General features: G+C 39.4%; 1 protein-coding gene and 1 long non-coding RNA gene across 2 annotated transcripts; both read left to right on the top strand.

Moving 5' to 3' along the window:
- The first annotated feature begins 1027 nt into the window (after nt 1-1027).
- On the top strand, nt 1028-2430 carry LOC306837276. Its single transcript, XR_013780908.1, has 3 exons — nt 1028-1064; nt 2138-2221; nt 2402-2430. It is a non-coding gene; the product is annotated as an uncharacterized lncRNA (long non-coding RNA).
- Nucleotides 2431-2583: 153 nt separating this feature from the next.
- On the top strand, nt 2584-14567 carry LOC306836612 (putative phospholipid-transporting ATPase IM; the record flags this gene model as incomplete). The annotated part of the gene is made up of 26 exons (XM_079363788.1): nt 2584-2667; nt 2764-2862; nt 2995-3056; nt 3206-3278; nt 3403-3473; nt 3600-3682; nt 3838-3996; nt 4379-4467; nt 4707-4900; nt 5002-5210; nt 5289-5332; nt 5415-5580; nt 5937-6125; nt 6299-6414; nt 6515-6679; nt 7013-7124; nt 7230-7335; nt 7468-7822; nt 8189-8372; nt 8465-8688; nt 9135-9218; nt 9377-9622; nt 10171-10309; nt 10411-10541; nt 11202-11474; nt 13596-14567. 26 exons carry the CDS (start codon nt 2584-2586, stop codon nt 13671-13673), a joined length of 3735 nt encoding a protein of 1244 aa, XP_079219914.1. The 3' UTR covers nt 13674-14567.
- Nucleotides 14568-15948: the final 1381 nt, after the last annotated feature.

Below are 15948 nucleotides of genomic sequence, written 5' to 3'. Positions count from 1 at the left end.
GAAAATATCTGCAGTGATGTATTTCTTTTAATTACCATTGCAAGATATATTTTCAATTTCCATGAGCGGTCTGGAAATAGATGCCTATAAAAATCTTAAATTGTGTTACATTTTAAAATACACAATCTCTGGAAGTTTCTGGAACTTTTTTTTTATATATACATTCTGTGTCTCTGTGCATGCATACTGTGTCAGTGCATACATGTATTAATGTCTCAGTGGATGCAGGCACAAACCCAGCTCACACACTGCTGTGCTTTCATACACACAATAGCTAATTTAGCAAGCGGTTCATGTTGAGGTCCCCTGGACAACAGTGTTCCTTTGTATAGAAGTCCAGGTATTTAGTTTCATTTCAGAAGCTCATGGATGTGCATATCAAAGTCAAACATTCAGAGATAAGACTCACTCTCAGTAAGTCATTAATTCATATTTTTCCTTGAGCATACAACAAAGGTGTTGCTTATTGTACACTTCTGATACAGGCTTAATGATAATGGGACTAAAGGAGCTGATATTGAAAATTAGAGAAAAATGTTGTCAGTCGAAATTTGCACACCCATCACAAGGTGTGTTACAAAGCCTAACTGACTGCTCAGATCACAACCAACATGCTGTCTCTGATTGGCTGGAGCCATTTACCTGTACTGTTGTTTTACTGCCCCTCCACTCCTGCCTGTCTCACCATACAGGTCCAAAGATCGCTTCTCTGTTTGTTCAGGCCCTGGACTGTTAGGTGCAAAGCTGAGCCCAGCTCTTCCTGTATAAACCTGAAACCTCCCCGGCAGGTGCTTCTCTCACCACAGCACCGCTTCACCTGTCTTCTATCGTGCATGTCTTTCATTCAGCTGGAGGCCCCAGCTCAACTACTTTCTCTGCCTTTGGACTAAGTTGGTGCCAGGATTTTTTTTAAAGAGACTCAAACAAGGGACTGGGTTTACTTTATCTGAGACGGAAACCAAGGGAGGATTAGAATTATTGTCCCTATTTTGTATGTGGCCCTCTGGCCCACTGTGTACGTGTGATCGGGATTTTAGGGCACAAGAATCCCATTTTTGTTTGAGGTATGTTGCTGACTTTCTCTCATTTTCAAAACACTTAGAAAATAGCAATTTTGTGAACGAAGATCCCGAAGGAGACTCAATGCCAAGGCCTAGTGGCTCAGTCATGCTACATTTGCATGATTTTAAAGATGTGAGACAGTAATGGAACAACAGAGTGAGTCAAACCTTATGGTTTTGGGGAAAGCTTAGGTTAAATCTACATCAAACCAAATCCATTATTGTTCAAGTAGCACTGTTGAAGTTCACTATTGGTGTTGGATAATCTTCTGGTTTACATTTGGTTAACATGAGCTTGACAAAGTGGCATTAAAAACACAAGTAAGAGGGGGAAAATAGATGTTCTGCTATGTAGTCAATGTCTTATATTCATTGTTGTATCACTATCTTGAGCTTAGTGTTTATCTGCCGAGGATCTTTCTCAGGTACAAAGGGTTGAGAAGGGAGTGGCTCGATGCCTTTACAGCTCTACAGCACCAATAAAGAATAAAGGATGAAACCTCATAGTAGCACAAGGGAAACTTTGACTTGTTTTGTGTAACTGAAATCATATGTAACCTTTTTATATAAAATCCACTGAAGTGTTTCTTGAATTCTGTGGCTGTTGTGGCAAATAAGAAGCATATCTTTACAGTCAAAGCTCAGTCACTGTGGTCATGCTTTGTTTAATTTAACTTAGTTTGTAGAGACTCTCAAAAGTGAAATTATGCTCTACAGCATATAGTGAAGTGAATTTACTCCTCACTGTCTCATCTTTATAATTCATATTAATTGACCTCAATGCTTAAAGTTATCTCCCTTCACTTTTATCCTTTCCTAACAAAATCTGCATCTCTTTCTCATGAATGTATTTCATCAGGTGCTCATTGTTTGCTGCAAATCACTGCATTGTCCAAAAACCTTGATATACAGTGTTGATTTAAACAAGCATGATGCACTGTAAATATTCTAGTTCCCTGTCACACAGTTTCCCCTTTCTGTTGCCATCTCGATGAGGTCTGACTACATAAAAATGACTCTTTGCTTTACTTACTGTATAACCACCTGAAATGGGTTTACAAATGCTCTTTCTGTAGGTGTGCAGTATGAAGAAACTGAGCTAAAGATGGGGTCGGTAACGTCATATTTTGGACAGCTGTGTGGGAAAGAGGAAAAAGGAGGTGAGCTATGAAGCATGCTATCTTTTTGAAGTTGTTAAATCACTGAATGAATAACCTAGAGTAGCTGGATTAATAGCATAAATGTAGCATGTACAGTACATGGCAATGTGGTGATAAGAAACTTAACTGTATAGCCTAAAAGCTGCTGCAATACCTCCATCCCTACTTTTTTCTTCACAGAGGAGGAGAGACGCTTGCGAGCTAATGACAGACCTTTCAACTTGTCTTTCCGCTATGTCGTGAGTGTACACACAAACACTCTCTGTGTATGGGAAAAATAAATTGGTGAATGGATAATATCGCTTTACTAAAATACACTTTCACTCTGTCAGAACAATGCCATCAAGACCTCCAAATACAACATGTTCACCTTCCTGCCTCTCAACCTGTTTGAGCAGTTCAGGAGGCTCGCCAACGCCTACTTCCTCTTCCTCATGGTCCTCCAGGTACACTTACAGGAGCAGAATTGTAGATGTTGGTGTTATCCATGTAACTCTAACAGACACAGCACTGATAAACATAAGTGTGTGTTTTGTTGATAGGTCATCCCTCAAGTCTCCTCCCTCTCCTGGTTCACCACGGCAGTCCCTCTTCTTTTGGTGTTGTCTATAACAGCAGTAAAAGACGCCAGCGATGACATAGTAAGCTTGATTAGTAAGATAAATTGTGAGCCTGAAACTAAAGAAGAATCCCACACAACATCAAATATAAAGAAAAATAATCAGTCATCCAATGACTGACCAGCATTGTTTTCCTTTTCATCATTTGTTTAGAACAGGCATAAAAGTGACAATCAAGTGAATAACCGCACGGTCACGGTCCTGATCGATGGAGAGTAAGTCACTGAAGCTGAAAATAACATTTTTTTTATATTCAGAAATGATTTTTGATAAAACTACACTCACTGCTACACATTTCTCAGCTTTAAATCATGACTTTTTTTGTTATTGTGATCTCACGTTTTCTGCTTATATTTTTTGTTAGACTGAAAACAGAAAAATGGATGAACGTTCAGGTTGGAGATATAATCAAACTGGAGAATAATCAGTTTGTCACAGTGAGTATCCACTGTTGCATTCAAATAGCCTGAGTCCATAAGTGATTGTTAAGATTCTATTTTTTAATTTCTTTTGATACGTTCAGTTTGTTTTCTGTGCTGTAATTGATCCGTTAACTTCTAGGCAGATCTTCTGTTGCTGTCCAGCAGTGAGCCTCTCAATCTTATCTATGTAGAAACAGCTGAATTGGATGGGTGAGTGTGCGGAACTGCGCGTGCGTTTGTGCGTCCGTGCATAGCTGAAGTGCTGGCGTCTCTTATACTGTTTTGATTTCCCTTCAGTTGCAAACTGTTCGTTTATGTCCTCTTGATCTCCTCCAGTGAAACCAATCTGAAGGTGAAACAGGCCCTGACTGTAACAGGAGAGTTGGGGGACAACATTGAGGCACTGGCTGGCTTCAATGGTGAGAAGCTGAAAAAAAGAGAGTTGACAACACATAGTTCTGAATCAAAGGAGAATAAGAAACCAAACTATCACAAGTTGTAACTTTGCATTTATTCCCCATTTTAACTGTTTGTGTGCATGATTTTGCTAATCCTTAGCCTCTGTCTCTTTAAGGTGAAGTGCATTGTGAGCCTCCAAACAACCGTCTAGATAAGTTCAAAGGAGTCCTGACTGTAAATGGTCAAACGCACTCTTTGGACAACGACAAGGTGCTGCTCAGAGGATGTACTGTAAGGAACACAGAGTGGTGCTTTGGACTGGTTATCTTTGGAGGTAAATGCAGCGCTATGCCATGAATGAGGCACTTAAAGATCCAAACAAGTGATAGGAAAAAAACAAAAAAAGAAACAAACACAAGTGTCTACAAACTCTCCGAGAAGCTTGAAAGGCCTTGACATCCTAATCTAGAAGGTTCTGATTGGAAAACAATTTGAGTAACTGTACATCAATCTTTCTGGAAGATAATGTTTGATTGGGTGTTAACGAGCTGCTTGATAAAAACACCAAGAGACATGCCGTGTATTTTATCTGTGTCTCGATATGACTATGTTAGCGATGGCTTATCTTCAATCTGCAGAGGAAGGTTTTATATTCAATCACCGCTGCCTCCATCTGCTCGATTACAATGTGTAATAAAGAGATTTCACATTTGCAGGTCCTGACACCAAGTTGATGCAGAACAGTGGAAGGACGATATTCAAGCGGACGAGTATTGACCACTTAATGAACGTCCTGGTGTTGTGTGTAAGTTTCCATGCACACACACAAGTGCAAAAACTGCTGATGTTAGATGTTACATATTTAACTCAAATTGGAGAACTGTGTTACTTTAAGGCTATTCCTAAATATATGTATATCAACCAAACAACTAAACATGTTTCTCACTTTCATAAAATCATTTCTTTTTAAATTTAGGTGGATTTTTTTTAAAATTGCCTCTTTCTTTACTGCAATGTTTTTCATGACTATCTTTATTTTGCCAGATATTTGGTTTCCTGGCATCTATGTGCAGCATTTTGGCCATTGGTAATGCGATCTGGGAGACGAGGGAGGGATCAGTGTTCACTGTCTTCCTTCCTCGTGAACCAGGGGTCAACGCTTCCCTCACATCCTTCCTAAGCTTCTGGTCCTACGTGATCGTCCTCAACACGGTTGTGCCAATTTCTCTCTATGTCAGGTATGTTCAACGACAGAAAGGCAAAACACTTTATTATGAAATTTAGAGTATAATGAGGTTGTTTTGTTTTTTTTCCTGAATATTGCATGTCTTCATATCAGTGTGGAGATCATCCGCCTGGGGAACAGCTTCTACATAGACTGGGACAGGAAGATGTATTACCCCAAAAGTGACACTCCTGCCCAGGCCAGGACCACCACCCTCAATGAGGAGCTGGGCCAGATCAAATACATCTTCAGTGATAAGACCGGCACACTGACACAGAACATCATGACCTTTAACAAGTGCTCCATCAATGGAAAAGCTTATGGTTAGAAACCCTCCTTATAGGAAAACTAAAGCGTTGAATAGACACATCAGCACGGGCTGACTTTTCTTTTTCACTCAGGGGAGCTGTTTGACTTCTCTGGACAACGGGTAGAAATAACAGAGGTAAAGAGAAGGATTCTGTATACCCTGTAACTGTGTGTAATAAATGAATCAGTCTAACTCTTCTGTTTTATTTTTTCTGCAGAAGACAGAGAAAGTGGACTTCTCGTGGAACCAGCTGGCTGATCCAAAGTTCGTCTTTCATGACCACAGTCTCGGAGAGACCATAAAAGAGGGAAACCTGGAGGCTCAGTCTTTCTTCCGCTTGCTTGCTCTGTGCCACACGGTCATGCCAGAGGAAAAGAAAGAGGGTGAGCACACTCTGGTGGACATTTTCATTACTGCTTGTCAAGGGGCTCTTATAATGTTTTTTAAAGCAAACGAATGACGTTACTCATGTTCTTTCTGGCTGTTGCAGTTGTTTCAAAATAAATTATTAAATTTACCGAATAATAATCATTTATCTTTGATACTCTCAGATGGTTTTTTTTTTTACTCAAGTTAATTATGCCATGCCTTTATGAAGTATTGAAATCTCAATAAGTATGATTTAAAATTGTCAAGCCCTTGGACTCTGAATATGAAGGAGCACATTGCCAAGCATCCCACTGTGGACATTTTTACACGTTTAATGTTTTCATTCTTCCCACTATTTCCAATCCGTTAGGTGAGCTGTTTTATCAAGCTCAGTCCCCCGATGAGGGCGCTCTGGTGACCGCAGCAAGAAACTTTGGGTTTGTTTTCCGCTCGCGCACACCAGAGACCATCACGGCCTGGGAGATGGGCAAACAAGTGACTTATGAACTTCTGGCTGTTCTTGACTTCAATAATGTCCGCAAGAGAATGTCAGTGATAGGTAAAGCAGCAGCATAAAGTTTCATGTTTCTTTTATGTTGATGCAGACAACAGACTACGTTTGTGTAGAAAAACAAAGATGTTTATTATAATTTATGCAATTAACATTAATATGACACGTTTGTTTAATCTGATGACTTTGCTTCCCCTGCTGACTTTAATCACGATCTCCAGTGCGAAGCCCTGAAGGGAAGTTGACACTATTCTGCAAAGGAGCGGACACCATCATCTTTGAAAGGCTACACCCCTCCTGTAACAAGCTAAAGGAAATAACCATAGGACACCTCAATGTGAGTCGAAGTTGGATTATTGTAATGTGTATGTTAAAAGAAAGTAAGTGTACAATTATTATTTATAAATTAACTGCTTTCCTCTGCCAAACCAACACAGGAGTATGCAGGTGACGGCCTTCGTACCCTGGCTCTGGCCTATAAGGACTTGGATGAGAACTATGTGGAGGAGTGGAAACAGCGCCATCACGAGGCCAGCACTGCCATGGACGACCGAGAGGAGAAACTAGATGAACTTTATGAAGAGATAGAGAAAGATCTAATGGTTAGATTATTGACTAAACACTTTGTCAGAAAGTTTGATTGACTCAACAACTGGCTGGTTAGCTTCTTGGTTTGTAGAAAAGTTGCCTGTTTACAATTTGTCTGTATATCCTAACACATTAAAGGATATTAATAGGATGTCATGAAAAGATAACACTGCCTGGGAATACCACAGATTTGTTGTGCAGATTTTAGCACTAGCCTGTGTTTTGGGTTTTAGTTGATTTTCACTTTCAAGAAAATAGTGAGAAAAGTAGTCTAAAGTGTTCAGTACTCAAATTTATAAAATAGAATGTAACTGTTCATGATAACCTCTATGCTCTCTTTTTTCTAGCTCTTAGGAGCTACAGCTGTGGAGGATAAGTTGCAGGATGGCGTGCCACAGACCATAGAGCAACTCGCTAAAGCTGACATCAAAATCTGGGTGCTGACTGGGGATAAACAGGGTAAGTGTCACAAGTTAAGTTATTTTTTTATCCAAATTACACACTTAATATGTCACAGAATGAATGTTTTGCATGTTATTGCATCACTGTGACTGTTCTTAACAGAGACAGCAGAGAACATTGGCTACTCCTGCAACATGCTGAGAGAGGAAATGAGCGAGATTTTTATTGTGTCAGCAAATACAGCTGAAGGAGTCAAAGAGGAGCTACAGTAAGTCTGACACACTTTAAATAGCCAGTTTAACAAGTATCTGGTGATTTGCACATGTATTTCATAAATGTTGAGCGATCTAGAGAAAAACTAGTGTTACATGTGCACATGACAGCTACATACAGTTTAAAGCTACAAAGACACAGATAAAGCTATAGCTGCAGGACACTCCTTGCCTTCAGAAGTATGGCTAACTCAGTTTGGTAAACAGTCAGCTGGACATGGTAACAAAAACAGCTTATGTAACACTATTTATAAAATATATAGTTTAACAAAAAAAAAAAAAAAACATAATACCAAACTCACACAAGCTTCTCCATGTCCTCCTACTTTCAGAAACGCAAGACGAACAATGTGTCCTGGATCTGCAGATGAGCCCTCAGTGATAAAGTCTCGTTCAGGCCTGTTTTGGCTGAAAAAGACTGAGAACGTGCAGGATGAGAAGGTGGATGGACAATATGCCCTCATTATAAATGGACACAGTTTGGTAAGGCTTATTCAGGCATTACTTTCTGGAGCTGCTAAGGCAACAGATCTTTTTAAAAAATGTATACTGTCTGTCTTCCTACTGGACTCTAGAGTCCTTTTTTATTTTTATTTTTTATTTTACGTTTGTCTAAAAGTTTAAGAAAGTAATTGAACTTCATTCAAACTATACACATTTGTATTTAAAGGCAGTACATTATTTAGACTTGTTTACATGTACCATTGGATGAACTGTACTCTCACAGTTGAAAGAACCTGTTCTCTTTTTGTGTTCTTAAGGAAGGAAGGCCTAAGGAAGCTTTTTGGGGAGTTAACACGTCACCTTACTAACATTGTACTGTAATCCCTTCTTACCCTTTGTCCTCAGGCCTTTGCTTTGGAGAATAACTTGCAGCTGGAGCTGCTAAGGACTGCTTGTATGTGTCAGACTGTAATTTGCTGCAGGGTCACGCCTCTGCAGAAAGCCCAGGTGGTTCAGCTGGTCAAGAAATATAAGCAGGCGGTCACTCTGGCTATCGGCGATGGGGCGAACGATGTCAGCATGATAAAAGGTCAACAAATAAAAAGATCCACAAAGAACAACGAGTTGTATTTGTATTCAAAATAAACAGCAGTAAAATAATTATTTCTATTTATCCTTCAGCTGCTCATATCGGTGTGGGAATCAGCGGTCAGGAGGGCATGCAGGCAGTTCTCTCCAGTGACTTCTCTTTTGCACAGTTTCGTTACCTTCAACGCCTCCTGCTGGTTCACGGTCGCTGGTCCTACCTACGCATGTGCAAGTTCCTTCGTTATTTCTTTTACAAGAACTTCACCTTCACCTTGGTGCATTTCTGGTATGCCTTCTTCTGCGGCTTCTCTGCACAGGTGAGAAACATGCACTGGAACAGAATTACTGTATTACATTTAAGGCAAAGGCCAAACCATAGGAATCAAGTGAGACTTTTCCATTTTTTTTCAAAGTTGAAGTTATCCCACCATGTCAAATAAGAGTCTCCCCAGAGGGTTTCAATTAAATGTCATAGACAAATACAGTTTGTTGACACACTGAGCCATGTAAATAAAATACAACTGTCAGCTAATGCACCCTGAAAGAGATCAAAATTTACCATCTCAAAAATCACGCAAACAACTCTCTCTCGTCGACACACCTGTTGTACTGTAAAACTGAAAACCTCCCACACGTAGTTTATTTGAAAATATATAAACATGAAATTTAGAGTCAAAAGGGTTCTGATCCATCCACAGAACAAAAATGAAAAATGTTTTTAACATGACATTTTTGTGTTTTACGTCTGTTTTCTTGGTTATAGACTGTGTATGACGAGTGGTTCATCACTTGTTACAACCTGCTTTACACAGCTCTTCCTGTCCTTGGCATGAGCCTCTTTGACCAGGTATATATTCAAATGAAATTCATCATCACTCTGAATGACTCAGATCACTCAAACTCAAAATGTACAATCATTAACATTTTAATTATCAGGCATTTTTACTGTGGCATGTATATCCTGTAGGCCTACTCATCTCACTCTATCATCCTCTTCTATTGCAGGATGTGAACGACCGCTGGAGCTTCCAGTACCCTCAGCTCTACACCCCAGGCCAGTTAAACCTGTACTTCAGTAAGAAAGCCTTTGTGCGCTGTATGATGCACAGCTGCTACAGCTCCCTCATCCTCTTCTTTATCCCATGGGCCGCCATGAGTGACACCGTCCGAGATGACGGGAGGGACATTGCTGACTATCAATCCTTTGCTTTATTGGCACAGACCTGTCTGCTGGTTGTGGTGATGCTACAGGTAAGTTGCATCACACAAAGTTTCACAGGACACTGCTTTCACACATTTCTGTTTCAGTGTAATACAGGTTGACATACACTGGGTTATTGAAAGACAGACACTCTCTTGAAGATCCTCTAAAATTAGTTGAAAACTATCTTGCAACAAATATAATTAACCCCTTGACGCCGATTGTCGCGAATTTGCATCAAACCGCTTTCGTTCCAAATGCAGCCAAACTAGCATTTGTATTCCTCCACTGCCGGTTGTTGCACTTTCAATACATACCTCGGAAACTTTTGCACGCATTAGTTTGTCATAGGACCAGTCAGAGACAGAACAACATCCGTTTTATGTGCTATGTATGTTCTAATTTTATGTACTATCTATTTGTATGCTATTTTCAAATAAACGTTCTCAACATAATTTAGCATCGACTTGAAAGCAGAAACACATGTAAATAAAAAAAAGTTTTAATACTTGGAAACAAATTCAGGTGTCAAGGGGTTAAATAATTACGTCTACCAGATTGAAAAATGTGTTTTTTTTGACTGAAACAACCTTTTCAGCTTTGTCTGGACACTCATTATTGGACAGCAGTGAACCAGTTCTTTGTATGGGGAAGTCTGGCTGCTTACTTTGCCATCACATTCACCATGTACAGCAACGGCATGTTTCTCATCTTCACCTCAATTTTCCCCTTTACTGGTCAGTACTTTTCCGCTGTGTAGAGTCACTTAAATCCCCAATGAAAAACTGATAAAGTGATTTTAACTACTGGTCTGTCTTTTTTTTTTTTTAAACTGCAGGTGTAGCAAGGAACTCTTTGAACCAGCCTAACGTGTGGCTGACCATATTTCTGACTTCCCTCCTCTGTATTCTGCCTGTGGTGGCTTTCCGGTTTATCCTTATTCAGCTCCGGCCGTCAATTAATGACAAGGTAAGATACCACATGACATAGACTCTAGAACCATCCGTTATGTCTTCCTGAATTGTATATCAGGTAGATCAAGATATACCTGTGTTCTCTGGATGATCAAATGTGTTACATGTAAATGTGTACTTTAAACACAGCTTTTTGACATTTACCTTCAGATTGACCTTCTGACACCTTGGATTGTATTAAGGTCAAGCTAATGAGAACGATTGAGCTGATACTTGTTATCTGCTAATGCTTTGCGGTGTTCAGTGAGGTGTCACGGCACACCTGTTCAAAAGGCACTGGAGGAGGTGCGTCAAGCAGCAACGCCCAGCAGGAAAACCAACACCTGTATTTTGATATGATATGCACTAGTTGTAAAGTCGACACTTACACGTTGTAAATGTACAAAATTAACTGTTAAAAGAAACTAAATTACATCTATATATACAGAATATAAGCTTTTTAAATATTGGTATTTGTTGGTGCCTTGATGTGTAATAGAAATGTGCAAAGTAGCCTAAATGTGATACATTTTATTTAAAAAATACTGACGACAGATTTTGATCAATGTAAATGATATTTTCAATGTGAAATAATATAACAGTACTTCCTAAATAAGAAATTACACTTATATTAGCAATATCACAGTGCAGTCTTGTCTCTCTCTCCTTATTCCAGGTGAGATATAAGGTGCGAAAGGAGCCACTGCCAGTACCTGCACCTCGCCGCCGACCTGCCAGGCGAATCAGCACCCGTCGGTCTGGTTACGCCTTCTCACACACCAAGGGCTACGGTGATCTGGTGACATCTCGGAAGTTCCTGCTGAAACTACCGCTGAGAACTCGACCGGCCTTGTTCACCCAAACAGACTCTCCCCTGGCGCAAAATGAGCCGCAACATTACCGCACCATCGCAGAGGAGCGGGAGGAGCCTCAGAGTCCTTCACAAGAGGTACGCGGGGACTAAACACTGTATCAAGCCTCAGCTCGGAGCAGCAAAACAAGGTTTTATGTTGGAATCCAGCTCACATCTAAAAAGAGATGCACAGGGTAAAGTTTACTGTTTGAATATTATTATCATTTTTATTTGAAAGGATGAAGTTTTACCTCTCTGTTCATGCAGTCAAGCGTTTTCTTTTCAAAATTGAGCAACCTGGGAAAAGATCTGCAGAGAGATTTACATGGTTTTATGGGGGGGGGGGGGGGGGGGGGGGGGGTGCACGACAACTAAAAGACTAGAAGAAAACAGAACAGTCAGCATGCAAATGTTCTTTTATGGGTTCTGTCTCTGGGTAAGAGCCAATACCATGAAATATCTTAAACTACAGGCTGACCTTTTTACCTTACCATTGTTTGTGAACTATCAATGTTCTTAAATATTAAGTTAAACACGCAAAGGAAGAAAACCAAAGTGCCTGTAACGTCATGATGAATATGATGACTTTTAGTCTCACTTGTTTTTCCCGAGTGATTGTCAAAACTCAGGGTGTCATTCTAAAAAAGAGATTGACACGTTGACAAGGTGATTTCCCTTTCATTTGAAATCTATAATGAACCTACTTTCACCTACTTTACTTTTTATTTGCATGATTCTTTTTTTTTATTGTTTTTCTCTAAGTTCACTAATTAATGAAAAGAAGGTATGCTTCATCAGTTTGAACCAGTTAGTCTCAGTGCTTCAGCAGAACAGCTAGAGGTCAGTGTTGTCTCTCCCACTGTGTTAGTGCAGAATGGTTTTAAGTGTCAAACAGGGGACTTTGCATGGACCAACACATTACTCATAGATCCTGTTTGTTCAATCGTACAGCAAAGTTAGCGATTGGAGATTTCATTTTATTATGTTGTTAAGAGTCCACTTTAAAAATGTGTGAATAAAACAAATAACTTGAGTCTTTTATGAGGCATTTCTTTTATTATTATTACATCAAGGTAAATATTTTAAAAAGTTGTGATAGGTACAGTAGAAATATTTAAAAAATGTATTTTAGTGTCAACATTTTCCATTCTATTTTACCAGATCATTTAGCTCAGAAAATGTAAATGGACTCCTTAATTGGAGTTTTTCTGGTTTTCTCACTAACCAAATTGTTTTTAGATGTCATGTCACATTCGCCAATTCATACAATGAAGGCTGAGGATGCTATTTAAAGTGCTAATCAGTATGAACTAATCCCATGCGTACACATTCACATTACTTGAATGTTACTTGCTTACTGGCTATTCCATTGGGAACCATTTAGGATTCAGTAACTTCTCTTGAGATAATAATAATAATAATAATAATAATAATAATAATAATACATTTTATTTGTAAAGCACTTTACATTTTTAAAATCTCAAAGTGCTACAGAGATACTTTGACATGTGCTGGAATCAAACCACAAACCTTTCCATTGAAAGACAAACAGCACTTCCTCTGAGCCACAGCCGACCCAACACTATGCAAACATGCAGTAAGTAAGTCATACATATCACATATGCATATCACTTCTCCAGCATTAGGGTACATTTCTAACAGAAGCTAAAACCAGAGATTATAATGATTCTAAATGGAGCACGTCTGTACACTTCCATGTAATGTAGTTTGAAAATGTTCAAGTTTCATAAATGTACATTTCTAGCTTTTACAGATATACAAGATGACAAAAAGCTAAATTACTGTATTATAAAATAATTTAGCTTTTTGTCGTCTCATGAGATCTCAAAATACATATAAAATATTTTGTGTGGTTCAATTATAGTGTACTGTTTTAACCTAAACTTCCTTTTGATATATATTGTTGGAGTAAATAAGATGCTGCTTGTAAAACTCACATGTACACTTTGTTTATTGAAACAGTACACACCTGTATATATAGACACTGTAAAATGCTGCACAGAGGTGTCAGAGTCTGTGAAGGAAGAAATGTATAATTATGTAAATATTTTATATCCTGACCTCTTTTTGGAAGCCTCAACTCAAAGCTCTCCCAGATTTGCTTGCATTACGTATGCAGCCGTGTGCAGTGTTAATCTCGTTCTGCCTGTCGTCCTCTCCTCCTGAGCTCTCTATTCAACCCCATTTCACATACAGGGCACCATTACATCTGCACACATGCATACTGCATTCAGCCCACAACTGCAGTGTCCTCAGGGAGAGTTATACGGATGACATCACCGGTGAGAGGCTGTCCCTTCATGGCATGGATCCAGAAAAGCTGGGTTTGCCTCTGGTCCAGATAGCATAGAAGATATCATCCGCATGCTGAAATGCGCACTTAGGACTGAAGAGTGTAAGTGTTCTTAAGAAGCAGGACAGGATGGGTGTTTAATCACATGAAAAAAAGAACATTTGGGGGGAAGCCAAGGATTGAAGGGAGGAAATAGAAGAGTAGCATTTGTGACAGGTAGATTTTGATTTTCAGGCAATTTAAAGTCAAACTTTTGCTTATCAAGATCCCCTCACTTGCAGATGGAGTAATGCTTGGAATGATGCGCCTGAATGAAAAATACATAAACACATTTAAAAGCTAACCTTGTTCTGCTCCACTTTAAAACCTCACTCATTGCTCCTCCCCCTTTTGGCCATGCAGCATAGTCAGCAGGCTCCACAGTCTTCAGTGAAGGTCACTGAATGATCCCACAGTGTGGAACAGGAATGAGACTGGTATGCTTTATAAATAGTCTCCCTGTGTGGCACACCCAAACCACAACTCATCTATTTTTGTCTTTTCAAACTACCTTTGATTATATATCTGATTGACTGGAAAATCAGCTACGTTTATTATCATTTGAATATTCCCTACAGCCTACTTTTCTGGCTTGTATCACTGAAGAAAACAGCAAGTGTGGGCAGAAAGAGGTACTAAGAAATATTAATCATGTGTAATCCTTCTTACTATTTATAGAAACAGGCATTTTTTGGGCCAGGAATGAGAACAGTAGCTTTGTCACAGAAACTGGGCAGAATCAGGGACAGTAAAATCAGAGCCATCATTTCCACACATGCTTACACTTTGATATTGTCATGCTATCTCCCAAGAGCAAAGTTCAAGTAGAAAACTGCATCATGCTTGCCGTCTGTAAGAGGAGACAGCCGGCTTAACTTAAAGAGAATTTCACACTTGCCGCTCCAACGTGGGCTGAGTATCACTGTGTGTTTCAGGCTCCTGGGCAACCCACCGCTGCTCTGTGGAGAGAGGAATCTTAAAAACGTTTGGACAGTTCTTTATTGCTGTTTGATAACCCCAGTTCAGAGTAGCGGTACTTTAGGGGAAAGTTCAAGGGGAACCAAACAAATAGTAGATAAACCAATGGTGCCCAGCTGAATGGTATATTTCCACGATTTTTATTTTCCCTTTTATGACATTTTGATACATCAAAAGGCTTTTTGAGATCCACTCAGCCATGGTACTAATTAAAATAGCTTGCAGTACCATCTCATTAAATTGAAACATGACAAGAAAATATCCTGATATTCAAGAAATATTTCAAATTCTAATTTGGCTATTGTTATGAAAATTACTGATCGCGTTCATGTTTAGAAAAGCAATAGAGTGTTTTTTTTTTGTTTTTTTTATAAACGCAGGCGCAGGTGGCCTAGTGGTGAGGTTGGGCCCAATGTTTGGAGGATTTAATCCTCCAAGTGGACAGTCGGGGTTCAACTCCTACTTTGGCTACTTTACTGCATGTCAGTCCCCATTCTATCCTGATTTTCTTCAACCTCACTGTCCTAATGGATGAGATCATAAAAACAAAACTAAAATAAATCCTTCAAAAACAAATGCTTGCCTTTGACTGTTTTTGGTGAATTTTGGGGCAAGAGATGAACACATTGAAGTAAAAGTTTGGTACTTTAATAATTGTTTCTTAAAATGTGAGTTTCAGTCATTAGTTATAGTACATTATGGAGTCATCACTAAAAGTCACATTTTTTAACTATGTCACACTGTTTTAATAGAATTATTACACTGAAATATGATCAACATTACATACAAACCCATACAAAGATTGTATGGGTCTGTTAAAGACACATTATGTAGAATAGTACAATTGTTTAATATTCAATAAATATTTATTTTTTCCAATTATTGGATTTGTGGGACAAACCAGAGCGACCCGGGGAAAACCCACGGTGATGGTGTTGAGAGGAGAGGAATTCTTTGGGAGGTAAGGTGGAGTCAGAAGGATTAGGCGCTGGTCTCCTTCTTCTTCTTCCAAGACTTTGGCTTTCTCAGTCCAATAGCATGTCTGAACTTCTTGAACCATGAAGCCTTCTCTGGGACCTCAGCCTGGAGTTCGGAAGAGGGATGCTCCTGCTCGCCCAGCTCAGTCTGATGCTCCTCTAAACGTTTCTCCTTCTCAGCCTTGAGCTCATTGGAAAGCTCAAAGTTGAGCGAGGCCTGGAGACTGAGCTGAGCTTTAACTTCCTTAAGCTCTCCGACATA

Source organism: Symphodus melops (assembly GCF_947650265.1).
Source record: "Symphodus melops genome assembly, chromosome: 16".
NCBI classification, from domain to species: domain Eukaryota; kingdom Metazoa; phylum Chordata; class Actinopteri; order Labriformes; family Labridae; genus Symphodus; species Symphodus melops.
Note: the sequence above shows the minus strand (reverse complement) of the source record. Positions and strands in the feature narration are given on the sequence as shown.